Consider the following 17763-nt stretch of genomic DNA (forward strand, 5'->3'; position numbering starts at 1 on the left):
AGGCGGCCGGCAAAAGGTATTTTTTTTTTTTTGCCACCCCGTTTCCCAACAGCCGCCACTGCTTCTTTCACAGTATCAATGTGAGATAAATATTCCCCTGGCAAACCCTTGGGGCAGGAGGAGTGCTTGTTATCAGCCATTGGCCAGAGTATCTGCTCTAGATCAGGGGATGGGAGAGGAGTCAGAAGCCTTAAAGAGATAAAGGCTGACGTATAAAGTATTTTTCAGTTGTAAACATTCCAATTTGGAGGTTTAACTGCAAACATGATTTAACCCCTTCGGCGCTCATGACGAGCTCAGCTCGTCATGAGCGTAACGTGCCCTACGCTGATGACGCGGGTTTTTTAAAATCGCAGCGCGCAGCGGGAAAACCGCTAGCGCGCATGCTGTTAAAAAAGGATATAACATTATAGGAATCAGTAAACATTTACTGATTTCTAAAATGGATTTGAAGTCCCATACTGATTCCCTACTTGGAAGGGGCGCGCTGTAGGCATCTCTTTCAAATAATGAATTGGTATGCGATGTATCAATGTTTTGCAGTCAGATTTCACAAATCATTGAAAAAGTACAGAATTCCAAGTTGCGGTGGTAATGCATTTGCAAAAGAGAAGGAGTCCACTTGGGTCCTTTTTCCCATCTTGAATTAAAAAGAAAGTTTATTAGAAAGTAGGTAGTGGTTCCCTTAAAAAAAAAAGTTTACTTTCTTGAAAGGAGATCACAGACATGGTGATCCCCTGACCTTAGCAGGCCACCATCCCTGTGATAGCCAACAATCGTAGTAAGTCGTAAGTTACAACCTACCTCAATGGTACTCATGAAGCAGGTTGGATTGTGAGTCACTCCGAATTTAAAGCCAGATGTATGAAACAATGGTTGCAAAATACTGGTCGCAAATTGCAATCAGATATGTTTGACAAGTTATTAGTACATCAAACCCTACATTGGCTGCATAAGCACAAAAAACTGCCTATCTGGCTAGGAGAACTACATTCAACATACCTGCAAGGTCTTAGGTGGATACGTGAATAACAACAGAGGAAACATGGTACAGTGCACGTCCATCTGATGGGATTACCACAACTGTTATTAAATTGTGGGGAGCTGTCCTTTGATCCTGCTCTTACTGCAAATCTTTGAAGTACGTCCTATCTCTTTCCCCGTAAACACTTTCGCGCACTCCCTATCTACAAGTTTGTATAGAGGGTAACACAGTGTTGCAGGAAAAATATATTATCTGTCTGCTCAAAGATCTGATATGACAATTCCCACATATAAGTAAAGGGAAGTTAAATCAGGCCAGAGACAGTTGGCAACTGGACTTCTCAGAGAAAATAAATAGCCTACAACAGATAAAACGGCAAAGCAACCACTTTGAAATGTGTAAAGAAAATGTTGCTAGATCCTTTTATTTTCACTCGCTAGAGCGAGTGGTAAAGTGGAAATGTTGTGGTCCAGTGCAAGTCTGACATCACTTACCATAACAAGTGCCTTTAGCTGTACACCAGCTGCACGAATATCACTGTCCCAGGAATTGAAGTCTACTTCATCGTCTTCAGCCAGGAACTCTACAGGGGTGCACCATTTTGTGTCTGTTCGGATGCACTTGCCATGCCGCTCTGCAGAAGAAGAGGTAACAAAAAAACCTTCTGCGATTAACATCACCAAACTGAAGCAGAACACCCTGGAACCGCAGAAAAACTAAAAGACAACAAGAATTCAAGCAGAAATATTTATTAATTCCCTGAAAGTTAGCCTCAATCATCAGGGGGAAACGTCTTGATGCCCCCACCTCAAAAATGTGTTACTCTGATGAGAGGTTAAGCTTCTCATTAAGTAAAGGATGCTATGGTCTCAGCAGGTGTTAAGTGTTGTTGTCACGTTGCCTTCTCTGCTTTGTGATCCGATGCACAGGCACACTACCCTTATGTGCTGAATGGACAGAACAGCGTTTCCTAGGAAGGGGTGTTCAATGTCGACCCCTCTTTAGAACATGTCATTTATTAGCAATGGCCGAGATCAAGGGCTGGAGAAAGACAGGAGCAAATCTAGGAAAAGCGTTCACATAATTGTCCCTTATTATCTACCAACAATCTGTCTTAAGTGACATTGGCCTGCTTCTCGGTGTTCAGTTCTTGACCTGCTGTACTTTTTTGTTTTACACTACCCCACTTTCTTCTGTAACTTCTTCTTTTGGGGTTCTTACTGGAGAAGTGTAATTTTGATTCCATTCTCAGATACTGTAGGAGGAGTGCATCATAATCATGTGTAGTTAGCACTCGAATATATTCTGTGTGATTAATGTTACTTAAAAAAATGGGTATGACATAATTGAAAGTAATGAACGTAAAACTAACGAATTTTCTAAATTGTGTGCATAACAAAATGTGAGCAATAAAGGTCTTTGTCGCATTAACAAATTAGTATTTAAGAAGAAATTAAAGGTTAGACCAGTCTCATTGTGAAGCTAAAAGGATAGGGTGTTCGTGTAGACTAATATTTAAGCATTCACATGTATAACGGGAATTATATTGATGTCGATGTATTTTGAAGATGATATTTTAATGTAATCATTTGCATTTGTTTATTCATCAAGAATCTGTAATTGCAATATGTTTAGCAATGTGCACGTATCTGTTACCGAGTGCACTATTAAGTTGACTAAATTTTGAGGCCTCCCGTATAATTTGAGTGCAAATACACAATGCAGTTTAACATTTGATTTATGTTTAACCTACAATGTGGAATGTTTCGTTGCATTTTGTTTCCACTGCAGGAGTGGACAAAGTCTCATTAGTTAGCATCAAAGAGTTTTGTTTTCATTAAATAGCAAGGTACAAGAGGACGAAATTGGTAAGGAAAAACATGGTAAAAAGCAGAGAGAAGAGTTCTCTTGGACGAGAAGAATGACCAAGGACAAATTAAGTTGCAATTTATCGATGTGGGAAAGGTGGTGGAATTATCCAATTTGTGCCAGAGTCACAGAACCTTGAACGCAACAGATATTATGTGCTGCAATTTAGTGAGGTTCAAAGAGACATCTTGGGACTGCATGGGGAGCAGACCTATACTTCTGCGTTATGTGGCTTTATGCTACATGCCCTGTGGTTAGAGTGCTTCTACTGAAGACTCTGACAGCTGACACCTTTCTATTCTAATCCCAAAATACAAATGCTTTTTAGATTCGTTGGTCCTATTAAAATAGAGTAGGCAAAGTTAGGGCTAATGCTTACCATTGAAAATCATCTGATGCAATTTAGTTCTCAATTCTTTTTCCTTATTACTTACATTGTGGTAATTAAATTGGTAGTATTCTTTCTTCTGTATAGGGGAACATCTTCAAGAGATTTGAACACATTTTATTTGTTTTGTAGTTCTATACTATCATGCTAAGATTGACGTATGTAAATCTATTTTTGAATTCATAATTCAATCTCACTAAACTCATTTTCAGTTGTGGACTGGATTATTGTGTGGCCTCAACTTGGTTACACTGTATTGGAATTTTGAATTGTGATTGTGTTCTCTCTCTTACCTCTCATGCAGCTAGCAGATCATCTTGTTGAAGGTAAATGTTTAAATGGTTCCAAGCTCTTTCATTACTCACCTTTCCTTTACAATACACAAATGTTATGTCCACATGGAAAGGAAATATCTTCGTCAGAATTTAGCCTGACATAAATATGTTATCCTAAACATCATTTACAAAAGTATTACTCCATTAGAGTTTATAACAAAACATCAGCATCCAATGAGTGTTTTTTTCACAATGATATTCAGGACAAGATATTCATGCCAGACTAGTCTCTACCCTCGCACTCCATCCACAAGTTATAACAATAGTACAAAGGGATACCTTTTGACATCAAACAAAAAGTGACCGTTATCCTGCCCCGGAAGTGATGTCACTTCTGTTGCCGGGATTTCCAAGGCCCCAGGGGTAGGAAACAACATTTGATAACTACTTAAAATTTCCTAAAGTTAGGACTCCTAACTTCTGTGAATACCGAAATGAGTAAGTGCCTTCTGTGAATACCAAAATAAGTAAGCGCCTTCTGTGAATACCAAAATGGTAGTAAGTTTAGAATTTTGTCTTAAGTTAGCTCTGTGAATCGGGCCCTCTGTTATCGACAAAACCTATGATTATACGTTTCTGTAGTTGCCCCAAAAATAAATTTTGCTGCTGGGTTAATATGCTACTTGCTGGGATGCTGAACATCTTTAGAGCTACTCTTCAAAGGCGTACATGGCATTCAACAGCTGTAAATCTTTGGTATGAGCCAGTCTGACCTTTGGGGACCCTTTCACTCTCTTTACAAACAAACTAGCAGACAGTTTGACCAGTTTATACTGTTCCACATAACCGCTGATGAGACAGTACGAGTCCTTGTTGCAGTTAAGTTTGATCTTAAGATCGATACCTTTGATGTGCAGTTTATCTTGGAAGAAAAGGTCTGAATGTATATGCCCAAGGAGGTCAAACTGTCTCATGCTGGTGGCAAAGCTTGCTCTTTTTACAAAACCTTCATTGTCGCCATCCAGCTCTGAGTCTTCAAAATGTGCAAAGGTATCCTTGCAGAAGAGCCCTGCTGAAAGTTGTATTTCCAGGGCATCGCTACTGTCAGTCAATCAGGGGGTTTATAGAGTGCGCTACTCACCCGTGAGGGTACCAAGGCACTGGGAGGGTAGGAGCTGCTCCGTCAGTCAGGTCAGTCGAAGAGCCAGGTCTTGGGGTCCTTCCTGAACATGTGCAAGGTCGGGGAGCGTCTGATGTTCACCGGGAACTTGTTCCAGGTCTTGGCTGCGATGTAGGAGAAGGCTCTTCCACTTGCTCTGTTTCTGCGAATGCGGGGGACTTCTGCCAGTGCAAGGTCGGCGGAGCGGAGGTTCCTCTTGGGTACGAGGAAGGAGACTTTCTCATTGAGGTATTTGGGTCCGATGTTGTAGAGGGATTTGTAAGTGTGGGTGAGAAGTTTAAAGGTGATACTCTTCTCAACGGGGGCCAGTGAAGGTCTCGTAAGTGTTGAGTCATGTGTTCGTGATGCGGTGTCCCGAGGACAAGTCTGGCTGCAGCGTTCTGGATGGTCTGGAGTTTGTGTAGAAGAGTTCTGTTGATTCCGGCGTATAGGGCATTGCCGTAATCCAGTCTGCTGGTTATGAGTGCTTGTGTGACGGTCCTTCTGCAATCGGGTTGGGGGGGGGTCCATTTGAAGGACCTGCGGAGGATGCGCAGGCAGTTGAAACTGGTGGAGGCGACGCCGTTGATCTGGCGGTTCTTGGAGAGGGAGGAGTCAAGGATGACGGCGAGGTTCCGTGCATGGTCTGTAGGGGTGGGTGGATTCCCAAGGGTGGAGGGTCACCAAGTGTTGTCCCAAGCGGAGGTGGAGGGTCTGAGGATGAGGACCTCGGTCTGAGTTAAGCTTCAGGCAGCTATCCTTCATCCAGGCTGTGATGTCTTCCATTCCTTCATGGAAGCAGACTCTAGTGTCTTCAGGATTCTTTGTGAGTGAGAGGATGAGCTGAGTGTCGTCGGCGTAGGATACTATGCTGAGCCCATGCTGACTGACGATGGTGGTGAGGGGGGCCATGTAGATGTTGAAAAGCGTGGGGTACTCTGCAGCTGATATCGGTGGGTTCGGAGAGGAAGGGAGGGAGTCTGATCCTCTGGGATCTGCCAGAGAGAAAAGATTGGATCCAGTCGAGAGCTGTTAATTGTATCCCCGCGTCGTGAAGTCTGGCGGAGAGCGTGAAGTGTGAGACAGTGTCGAAAGCTGCAGAGAGGTCTAGAAGGATGAGGGCCACAGTGTGTCCCTGATCGAGTAATCTGCGGATGTCGTCAGTGGCGGCGAGGAGGGCGGTCTCGGTGCTGTGGTTGCTGCGGAACCCGGACTGGGAGGCATCTAGGATGGAGTTCTCTTTGATGAAAGCGGTCAACTGGGCGTTTACGTGTATCTCTGTGACTTTGGCCGTGAAGGGGAGGAGAGAGATGAGTCGGTAGTTTTTCAGGTCCGTTGGGTCGGAGGGGTTTGACCTCCGCCCTCTTTCAGTCATCAGGGAAGACGCCGGATCCGAAGGAGGTATTAATGGTCCGTCCTAGTTCGGGTGCGATGGCGGCAGCGGCCCTGTGGAATATGTGCGGTGGGCAGGGGTCCGTTGGTGCTCCTGAGTGGGACTTCTTAATGGTCGCGGTAATGAACTTGACGGTGGCGGAATTCCAGGTCATGATGGTAGGCTTATTGGCAGCTGTGGGGTGGGGGTAGTATCAGGCATCTGGTCACTGAAGTTGTCATAGAGGACCTTGATCTTCAGGTGGAAATAGGAGCTGAGCTTGTGGCAGAGTTCTTGCAATGGTGTGACGTCCGTGGCTTCTCTGGGGGTTTGATGAACTGCTGTATGACGTTGAACAGTTCCTTGGCTTTGGTCGCGGTGGTCTGGACTTTGTCTCTCATGAAGGTCCATTTGGTATCTCTTATGCGCTGGTGGTATTCCTTCAGGGCGCTCCTGTGGTTGTTCTGTGCTTCCTAGGTTTTCTGGCTTTGCCAGGTTTTCTCTAAGTGTCTACAGGAGCGCCTGGCTTCTTGTAGTTCTATGGCGAATAAGGCGGCCTTCAGAGGGAGAGGTTTGGCCGGGTGGTGCGAGTTTGTCGGCACAGCAGGAGATCCAGTGATGAAATTCTTTGGCTGTGGCGTTGGTTTCGGTCGTGGCACTGGGAGTATCTTGGCGGATGGTGCTGTTGAGGTGTTCCTCTGTGACCTTGCTCCATTTCCTTTGTGGCGCAGGCGGGCGGGTTTGGGTGTGGTGGTGGTGTTGAAGGTGAAATGGACACAGTTGGTGATCAGTCCAGAGGGGCTGGGTGGTGTGGCTGAAGTGGATGTGTGCCTTTTGGACTTGGCCTTTTCCCCCGAAATGTTTCGCTTTTGCCCCCCTAATTTGAAATGTCTCCCCCATGGTAATAAACCTGTATAGGCCATGTGTGGTGTGAGACACCTTGGTAATATGTAATGTCATGTAATGGTGTGAGCACTTGTAAATTTCCCCCATTTTAGAAATGCACCTGACTAAAATGTTCTGTGTTTAAAATGGATGCCATGGCCATGGGTTTTGCCACCGGACTGCCATAGGTCAGCGGTCTAGGTATTATTACCCAGCTACCCCTAGCTTTTGGAGGGAAAGCCTGGCACCCAGGGTGCTCAACCCCTCTTCTTGAGCCAGTTTAGGCCAGCTTTGCCAACATTCTAGAAGGTTCTGGCACTGCCTGGGAGGTGGGTATACGTAAGGGGGAGGTGCCACCAGAGAGTCAGTCAGAGCGGGGACAGGAACGTGAGTGCTATTCTGGCCAAGCGCTCCCCTGCCCATCGAAGCGCCGCTGGCCTATCAAGAGCTGTGTGTGTCCTGAAAGCGCTGACCCTTTGAAGCGCTGTTGTTCCCCACTCACCGCCGCAGCCCTGTGAAGCGCTGGGACCAAAGCGCTGTTGTCGGCCCCCGGCGGCCCTCGGTGCCAGGAGAGGGCCGCTGCCGTGTTGCCGAGGGCCGCGCCCGGCCCGATTGCGTGGAGTCTCCCGCGGCGGCCCCCGGAGCCTTGAGGAGACTGCCTCGCTTTCCAAGCAGGCCGCACTAGGCCTGAAGCCAACGGCCCGCCCCCGCCGCGCACGGATTGGCCCAGCGGCGGCGCCCCCAGAAGCCGCAAGCTGATTGGTTGCTCTGCCGGGCAGCCAGGAGAAGCCAGCCGACTGCGCTGCGGGGCTCCCATGGTGAGGAGGGAGCCCCGGGATTGACGAGGCCGGAGTGAGGCGGATTCCGGTGCGAGCCCCGGGTCCCCGAGAGAGAGGAGGGGCCCGGGGGAGGCCCGAAGCCAGCCGGAGGTGTTTCGCGGGGCTCCCGTGGTGGAGAGGGAGCCCCGTTTGTGCGGCATAGGCCTGAGTGAGGCCTTGCAGGCCCCGAGTGACCTGTGCAGGACTAAGGAGGTACCCTGGGGCTCTCAGGTGTTGTGGAGAGCCCCGCGACGAGAGTGCTGTGCGGCAGGGGCCACAAGGTACATTGTCGGTGCCTGGCCCCTACTGCAAAGGAGACCTCCCCTGAACCCCGGTGAGTGGGGGCTACGTTAGACTGTGTGGAGGGTAGAGTGGGCAACGGGGCACAGGGTCGGTGTCCGCCTCCTCCCCCTATGACTTGCTTGGATGGTAATCATACCCTGAACTGGGCGACAGCCTGAAGTGCAAACTGGTGTAGGCTGGATGTCAATGCTTTGCCCCTGGGTCCCCCAAGGAATTATTAAAGCCCCAAGAGCTAGGGCCAGGTATTACGTTAATGCTGGGTTGATGTTTAGGCCGATGGTTTCGCGCCCAGTGTGCTTATGGCCTAGTGTTAATGCCCCTGCTAATGGTGGGCATCCCCATGCGTTATACTGCTGAGGCCGACTGCCCCTCTAAGGAAGTGTTAGTCGCCTGAAGAGATATTTAGGTTTGCCCTAATGAAATGTTTATTCCTGCACAGTGACCGAGTTATAGGAAATGTTTGATTATCCCTGCCCATGAATGGTTGTCACCTGTTACTAATGTATACTGATATTGTGCGCCGGGTGGGTGATCTTATGCCGATTCCAGGCCGTTATACCCATGAGGATTGTGGGGCCCCTGCGGATGTTATTTACCTGCCTAAGTGAGCCTAATGCACGCACTGGTGAGGTGCGCAATGTGTTGGATGCCCATGGTATTGCTCAGGAATAATGCGCCAGTGTTGATATGCTCATGGCTAAATGCCTAATGTCACACCGTAATGTGTTTGCCTAAGGTTTTATTGCATACAAGGGGCCTACTTACCTGATGAGATGGTCATCTCCCTGGCCTAAGGTGATGAGACCGATATCTAATGTTGATGCCCTCATGCTTTCATGCAGGTCCCGGGCTGAGTAGTCATCCAGTACTGGTTGATTCCAGATATGCTGTTGAGGCCCTATGTTCACTGAGTTTGTGCCTAAAGTTGGATGCCCACATATTGAGGCATTACAAGTCTGCCTAGTGTTTTATTCCCACAGGTTGAGGGTGGAGTAAAACCTTGGTGTGCCCTTTTACGGCAGGTGTCCTGCCCCTGTGCTGGCCTGACGTGCCATTCCAGGCCCCTGGTTACATCCCAGGTTAATGAGCAAGCCTGCTGCTTTATTACAGGTGCTCCTGTCTGTTGAGACTTGCTGTGATGTCATGAAGCTTTTCCTTTACAGGGGTCGTGTTGGAGGTATACTGCATGGGGTGTCCTAATGCTAATGTTGTACTTTGCAGTTACAGTCTACTGCTAAGTATGAGAGCCTGAGTTGGCCCCGCCATATTGACCCCAGGTTTAGTGACAATTTAATCACATTCTTTTCCTTTCAGCCATGGACTTATGGACTCAGCCCTTACTTCCCATGTAAATAATCCTCCCTGATACACTTGGCTCTGGTGCCAGTTGGCGCCGTGTTGTGATACCACTGTTTATGCATTTTTTTGCTTTGCAGGTTGGAGATATACTAAACTACTTACTAATTTTCCAACTCAAACTGGTGTCCTGCCTCTTTTGTGGTGTGCCTGGTGTGTCGTCTGTGGGTACTGCATGAGTGCTTCACATGTCCTCCGAAGTTTGGCCTGCCCGCTTGGTTCCGTGCTACCAGCTGGAGATTTGGTACCTCCATTTCTTACAGTGCCCCTCCTGAGAAGATGGGGTCAAGGGTGTGTCCAGCTTTGTGGGTGGGCGTGTTGACCAGCTCCTTCAGTCCGAGGTTGTCGAGGAGAGAAGTGGAGTCGGGATCGTTGCAGTTGTCGAGGTGGAAGTTCAGGTTCCGGGCAGAATGTAGTCCGCGGAGGCGATGGCGTGGGGTGCTGCGAGCTCGGCGATGGTAGCTGCGGACTGGGTGCGAGGTCCAGGTGGTCTGTAGATGAGGGTGCGGCATAGCATGGCCCTGGGGCTGGTCCTGGATCAGGAAGTGGAGGTGTTCAGTGTTGGAGTGGAGGACACTCATGCTGGAGGTGGAGTGTTGGAGAGGGTTGTGCGCGATGGCAAGTCCTCCTCCTGGGCGGTGGGGGCGATCCTTTCCCTGGATCTAGTAGCTGTCGGGGATGGTAGTAGCGATGTCGGGACCGAGACTGGAGGTGGCGTTGGTCCAGGTTTCCTTGAGGAAGGCGACGTCGAGCAAGAGGGTGCCGATCAGGTCCCAGATCTCTCCGGCGTGTCGGTGCAGGAAACGCACGTTGAGGATGATGCGTGTCAGGGTTTTGGCAGTGCGAGCGTCAGGCGGGCCTTCGGCGGTCGTGGGGGCTTTGTCGATGGTGAAGGACCTACGGCAGGGTCTGCATGAGAGCTGTCCGTGGGTGGTGTTCGGTGAGGATCTTCTGCAGTCAGTGTGCCTTCTGGGATTGAGTGCATGGAGGGTGGAGGAGTCATAGCGGTGGAGCCTAGGAGAACCAGGGATCCTGGCAGTGGCCGAAGTCGGGACGAGGACGAGCGCATAAGGGCTTGCCTTAGGCACGCCCTTAGCTCAGCTGCCATTAATTAGGGGATGGGGCAGGACTGTAGGTAGGGAGGTGGAAGTGGGGGCTGAGGTGGTGGGAGGCGATGCGGGGCAGCAGCAGCGGGAACAAGGGCGAAAGTAAATGCTAAAAGCTAAAAAAGAAACAAAACACAATGGCAAAACAGAGGCAAAAGTAAATGCTAAATGCTAAAATAAGCACAACATAAGAAGGAAAAACAGAATACAGTAGTTAATGAACTCATATAAACGCTGGGGAGTTCACATGGGCACACAAGAAAAGATACCGGCGCAGCAGAGAGCAGGGGCTTCCGGTGCGAACCCTGGAGGCAGCAGGAGGGCTCAGGAGGCGGTGCTGCTGGGGAGAGTGCTGGCCTGGACCGAGGTCTAGGTGGTCACGGTGTAATTTAGAATACACTTGATGTAGGCTCTGTAGCCATTCATGTTATCACTTGCGTAATGAGTTGATTACCAAGGGCAATGTTCACCTGATTAAACCTGGTTGCGATGGGGTAAGCGATCATCGCAACTTAAGTGGCGGTCGGTATGTTGGCACTGTCCGCTTTTACAATTTTACAGACAAGATGCAGCAGAGTATTGTTGAGTTCCAGATACATATCCATGGACCCTGAAACAAAAAACTCCATCTGCGCCAATGGTGTTAAAGTGGCTAGAGGCGATACTTCCATTAAAAAAACAGTTTTTGATGCTAGTCTGAGTGGGGTTTGGAGAAAACAAGCCTTACTCTGACTTGTCACATTCTCCTGAAGTGCAGTGTACGAAGACCATGGTTTCAGGTAGCTGTATTAAAAAAATATATTTATGTATACAGGTGTTCTCTTCCACCTTACGGTGTTTTGCTAGCGCCTTTTGAAGATTGTTTTTTATAGGGAGCCGGTTGACCCCTATGCCTCAAAGACCTGCGCTTCTTTTTTAATGCATGTGCTTGACCTGTACACAAGTCTTGCTTCCTCTTGGGGCTGTTTGCTCATTTGTTTGGTGACAACAGAAGTCACAGATCCCACCACATCCTGGGCAATGTACAAGGCAGCCGCTTTACCGTGGAGTTTTGCTATTCTATATCCTCTTTTCAAGAATGGCATAGCTCTTCTAAACAAACTACTAAAAAACCATGCAGACCAGCCCAGTACATTACAGGGGCCTCTTGAAAGACTGGTGGCCCTCCATATCCGGCCTGGTGTCTGTAATAATCCCTGTACAGAGAGGGGTTTCCGTATGTTTTCATGATCAGCATGATGACTTCTTAATATTCACAGTTGCATCACAGCATTAAATGAAGCTTAACAATAACTTTCCCATATTTAGGGGACACTGGGTCAGACTGATCATCAAAGATCATGATCAACATAGTATAGAAATTGCTTTTTAAAAAATTGCTAAGTAGTAAGGTTTGATGCATTGAATATTAATCATTGTGTTATTTTCCCCCTTCACCTGCATCCTTCTTAATAATGGTGAATCACTATCCCTGATCATCTGTGGCACTACAATGTAACTATACACATAGCGTGTATAGAGCCCTGCATTAATATCAAAGCTGGGCGTAGGGTTCAGCTCTACCTGGCTTTTTATATGTTGTACTGTGCCTAAATCCTGGATTAATTTATACGTACAGCTAAACTCTGCACTGTGATGTGGTGTTTTAAGAAACACCTTCCTTCTAACGTTATCTATTTGGCTATGGATTTGTTTATGGCATCAACCACTGCTACGATGCTAGGGTAATGGCCGTGAGGAAAGCCACTGTGGATGATCAAGGGGTCCTTAAGTTGGCCTTGAGCATTGAAAATGTATTCCATGCTCTCGGGTATTGGATTTTGGTTAGGGCTACCTCCTAGTCCCCATTAAGGTCCACAGGTTTAACCAGTTCAATGGTGTAATTAGAAAGGTGATTGTCAGAGAACATGTCGTTGGATGGTGTGGCGGTTCCGAAGGAGGGACACTGAGACCAGAGCGTGGTAACTGGGATTTTATTCTGATAAATGTCTTTTTCTTTCTCTGTGTTAGTCTCTCCCTGGCTTAGGATGGCAGGATCCAAGCTGTTGGCTAGGTTACGGGACCTTCGGGGGCTCGTCCGTCTCTGTTCTTTCTCTGCGGCGGCCCGATCTTCTTCTCTGGAAGTGCTCCAGCACCATATGCGGAGGAAAGAGAAGACTCTTAGCGTGGTATTCAGCTGAACACGTTTCCCAGGAGGAACCAGGGGGAGTGAGGACACCGGTGAACATTTACACTTCTACCAAGTGATACTGTACCAGACGGACTGTGCATGCACTACCGGTGAAGGGTATGTAGTGAGGAAAGGAGGTAGGGGGGGAGTTATGGAAAAGACAGGAAGGTAGATTGAGAACTCTATATACACTTTTTACACGTCGTCGCGCCGCCTCCCCAACCAGCCTGACACACGGTGATGCACCTGGTTGAGCCACACTCCTCCATGAGTGTGGCTGGGCGCTGCGCGGTATCCTTGGCATCCTGGCACAGGGTCTCCCGTCTTCCGCTCCTCCACGATCTCCGTACTCCGACTTGCTCACTCGTAACTCGCTCTCTTCTCTTCTCCTCCGAGGTGCCTGGACACCCCACACTTTCCTCTTCCTGCCTTTTGGCCAATCCTCTTGGCCGTGCGTCATAGGGGGGCGTGACTGTGTCCTCGAGGCTGTCCAATTACCATGGTAGCGCGTTCAAAGGGGACGGGACTTCTTCCGTACAGCCGGTCCCGTAAAGGCAACACTCCTCACCTCTCTCGGCTGGTTGATTCCACCACGCGTCGGTCTCTGATTCCCAGGGGTCCTGAGACGGCGAGCGAGAGGTGGGGAGTATATCAGTGGCCCACCAGTCTTTCAAGGGGGTAGTGTCCGTATCCCTTCCCGCCTCCCTGTTACAGATGGATAGGTAATATAAAATAAAATAATGTTGTCTCCATATTGGCACCTTCAGAAAGCCCCCATACTCACACACCCTGCAGGGAGCTGGCCACCACCCAACTGTTTAATTTCTCAAGGCATCAGCTCCTTTTGACAAAGGCCTATCTGTTTGCACCGCTACTTTTCTGTTTCAGAATCTTTTCAACCCTGTACACTCGGTATGGATTGTCAGGTACCTTTTGTAAGTCATCATTGTAAAAGGCACCAGACACAGATTCACCGGCATAGTCCTTTAACCTGTAAATATATATACCTTCTTTAAGCTCCATCCTCTCTCCACTATAAGTATTTCATCGCTAAAAGTCAGCTGGTAGCCCTTCGTAAAGACCCTTTTCACATTTGACACCCTAACGTGATCACCTTCTTTAAAAAGTGGCTTCTTTATCTTGACAGCGAAACGGCTCCTACACACCCATCTTCACACTGCTAAGATATTATCGAGTGTTACCTCTATGGGAGACATTTTGATGGTTCATTTGATAACTGGTATTATAAGCATCTATAAACACCTGTAGAATGTCCACATATCGGTAGGTGGTGTAGTCCGTGAAATTGTGGTAAATAAATAATTAATTACCGGTTCTATTTTTCAGGATACTCATATAAACAGATAGCTCAATAAATAAGAGTCAGGATTCGAGGTATCTTGAGTCACAGGCTTTAATCAGGCATAACAGGACAGGAACAAGACAGCCTGCATGGGAATAGGATGGCAGCTGCCGGGGACAGGATCTGGGAGCATAAGGGATAACTTTTTAATATGGGTGCACAATATATATACTTAAACAAATACATTACATTCAATACAGTAGGCGTAGCAGTAGGCGTGGTTCGTAACAGTCGCGAAAGATAAGAGTGAAAATGATGTAACAAGAAGGCGTGTACAGGCCGTATACATAGACATGTGATGTAAACGTAACAGAAGCGTCATAAACGGGGCGGAAACATGGAGGGGGCTACCTGAGCAGCTGGGACCTCTAACCTAGTGATGCGCGCAAACGGGCAATGACGTGTTACCAGGGAGAACTGGGGGCTATGACTTCTGCGCTAGAAGAGGAGACTAAAGTCTGGAGTGTCAGAGCGACATGTACCCAAGGCATATCTAGTATCTGGTGTTTGGAGTACATGTTGATAGAATCCAAAAGTTATCAGGGTAAAGGCTACTTGACGCTAAGACTGATGCATGCATAATTCTTCATATAGTTCGTGTGCGAGGAATATTCTATGAATATTAATACAGTATTTCTCTTACATGGAGACAGTAAGGCTAGACTATAGCTGAAACTATTGATGCGATTCAGTAGCTTAGGAATGCAGAGAAGGAGGGCTGGACTGATAACTAGAAGCATAACATACTCTTGGCAGACTGAGAGGCAGAGCCAGGCCGGGCCGGGCACTGCGAGGCATGAAGTAAGCGAAGGGTCAGGGATACAGGTGGGGGCTGTATCGCTCCTCGGAGAGGGTTCAGGAGACAGGAGCTGAATCTGAGTCCGGGCCCTTTTGAGGCCTAGAAACGGGGACAATTCAATGAATTAACGTGCACACTGTAAAACGTGGCAACATAGGTCTAATACTCGTAGCTTTCACGAGAACTGGAAACTGACATACTAGAGTTGGACACAACTATAATTGCATCTTTAATCGATCAGAGGGGAATACATGCATATCGATCATACACATATAACATAAAATGGGGAACACGTAGGCACATATAACATGGCAAAATTTACTTTTCCACATTCCCTCCTTGTGCCCTACGTTTCCATCAGGAAACATCAATATTCATGATATCATCTATCATTTCATATAGCATCATTTGCTCGTCTCGAATTGTCTTGGAACGGGATTTAGGACTAGGAATACAAGAGGTAGCACAAATGCCGCAAATCGCAGGGCCACATTGTATATAGAGACAGCAACTGAATATGATCATTACTGCAATACCTAGGAATGACAATACTTTCCATCCCCAGGCAGATATAATACTCCAGAGCCAACCGGACCATGTCCAGGTGCCTGGATTCTGGTGTAACTGATGGGCAATTTTATGAAGTCTGGTTATAGCTGAATAAACAGACGGCGCGTTATTAGGAATGAAAATGCAGCAACTAGATCCGATGACTCTACATGCTCCTCCTCTATCGGCCAGTATGACGTCAAGAACGAGACGATTTTGGAGCACGACAAATCTCATAGCAGATTGCTCTTCAGTTAGGTTACCTAGAGCAGAAGTAGTCTCATTCACTACTGCTTCAAGGGTTCTCGTTAACCTACGGATTAACTTACTATTCTGGATAGGTCCTATAAAGAAGAAGAAACCTTTATTGAAGTCTTGATATTGTTCTAGAGTAGTTTCAGTTTGATCGACAATTGGGGACTCGATCTCCCTTCTAGGTCTGATGTGTACTAGATGCGTGTTTCTGTGATAATCAGATGGGGCTAGAAAAACTGGTGGCAGTAGGAAGGCAATGTAACATGTTCCATCCCAATCGAGGGGCAGACGAACATATGCGGTCTGACCACAAACAAAATAAGACTGGCGTGAGGCTTTGAAAATAGATTTCCCACTGTCACTGTACTTGACAGTAGTAGTACAATCACTATGTCCTACATGTGCGGAACCATTCTTTCTGACACATAATTCGCCTTTGACTGGTAGTACTGAAATAGCAGGCAAATCTGGAGTAGTATCAGACTGAACATTCAGGACCATGAAATTCGAAGAATAATTACCTAAATCATATACTTCATTTTCTAGATCTAACCCTGTTCTATGGGTGAGACCTTGCTTGTCTGGGAAACATGTTCTATTCAGAAGGGACATATCTGTGGAGGATGACGTTAAAGTGGACCATGCTCCACACGAACCATTATGTGAAAATGGATAAGGAAAGAGTGGCAGAACTCCCTTCGGTGTCTGGAAAGGGGGGAGTCGACCACACACCCAACAATTAGTGGCATTGCTGGTCTGGTGTGAATAGTGTAACATTCTGATAAATGTGTTATTTCGCATAGCAAGACGATAGGATAGCTCGTGGGGAGGCAGATCACTAAATGTGTGCTCTACTGTAGCATTAGAAAACATATTTACATGTGAAATTGGAAAACATAAATATAAAGCATAACTTGTGCAGGTAACCATAAGACTCAAGAGTAACAAAAAACTTAGAACAATAATACATTTGATAGAGTTTTGACTAACTCTCTCACTATGGGGGTCTATCTCATACATGTCAGGAACCTGTCTAACCGTTTCACCCGAGAGGGACTTAGACAATTAAACTGGCTGACTTATTTTACTAGACCTTAATTTCTTTTTATACTCCTGTTGCGGAGTTTTCTCTAACAGGGGAGGCTTGAGTTCAGAGTCTGTTTTTAGGCAGTCTTTAGGAAAAATCTTTTCCTTAACAAATGTATTTTCCGGTAGTCCATGGAACTTCTTTATGTGGGACAGGTGGACCCATCCCTTCCTGCCCTCTAGTTTGGCCGCGGTCCTTGTAGTAAGTAAAACTAGGCGAGGCTCCTTCCAACGGGGCTCCAGCGGGCTTGAACGATCAAAATTCCGGACAAATACGTGATCACCGGGGACGACTTCATGCGGTTTCACCTCGGTGTTGTCTGGAAATGCGGCAGCAACCTGTGAACGACAAGAGTGTAGGGCAGACATCAAGGAAGCTAGGTAATCTGTCAGCATATTACTGGAAACATCTGTAATACTGCGGGGTCTAGGTGTACCCCACATGTTTGGGGGGCGGCCGAATACGACCTCGTACGGGGACAGACCTGATCTGAAATGTGCAACCATCCTCATGTAGAATAAAGCAACTGGCAGGGCAACTAGCCAGTCCACACCTTTTTCTTTACATATTTTTGCAATGCGAATTTTCAGAGTCTGATTATGTCTCTCTACGAGACCAGCTGCTTCAGGATGGCGTACACAATGGAACTTCCATTGGTACCCTAACAGAAGGGAAACATGTTTCATGAGCTCAGATGAGAATGGCTGGCCGTTATCTGAATACACGACCCTAGGGAGTCCATAGCGGGGAAAGAATTCTCGAACCAACTGCCTGGCAGTGGTCGCGGCTGTGTAATCTGGGACTGGATATGCTTCTGTCCACCTGGACAAAGCGCATACAACTACGAGGACATACTTGAAACCTCGACATCGCTCCATCTGAATATAATCCATCTGGAGGACTTCAAAAGGGTGGTCAGGAGGCTGGAATCCACCTTGTTCCACCGGGACACTTTTACCTGGATTGAACTGACAACATATCATACAGGTGCGGACTTTCTGCTTGGCTGCAGCTCGTAAATGCT

The 17763-nt window shown here is 47.3% G+C and overlaps 1 protein-coding gene across 3 annotated transcripts in view; it reads right to left on the reverse strand.

The window, feature by feature from the left end:
• Positions 1 to 17763, reverse strand: part of LOC144790632 (uncharacterized) — a 490677-nt gene that overhangs the window by 206384 nt on the left and 266530 nt on the right. For all 3 annotated transcript variants that reach the window (XM_078665360.1, XM_078665361.1, XM_078665362.1), the window contains exon 11: positions 1480 to 1619. In XM_078665360.1, the coding sequence (XP_078521486.1) occupies positions 1480 to 1619 (140 nt within the window). The remainder of the gene's footprint in view (positions 1 to 1479; positions 1620 to 17763) is intronic.

This window comes from Lissotriton helveticus, chromosome 11 (assembly GCF_964261635.1).
Source record: "Lissotriton helveticus chromosome 11, aLisHel1.1, whole genome shotgun sequence".
In the NCBI taxonomy this organism is placed as follows: Eukaryota; Metazoa; Chordata; class Amphibia; order Caudata; family Salamandridae; genus Lissotriton; species Lissotriton helveticus.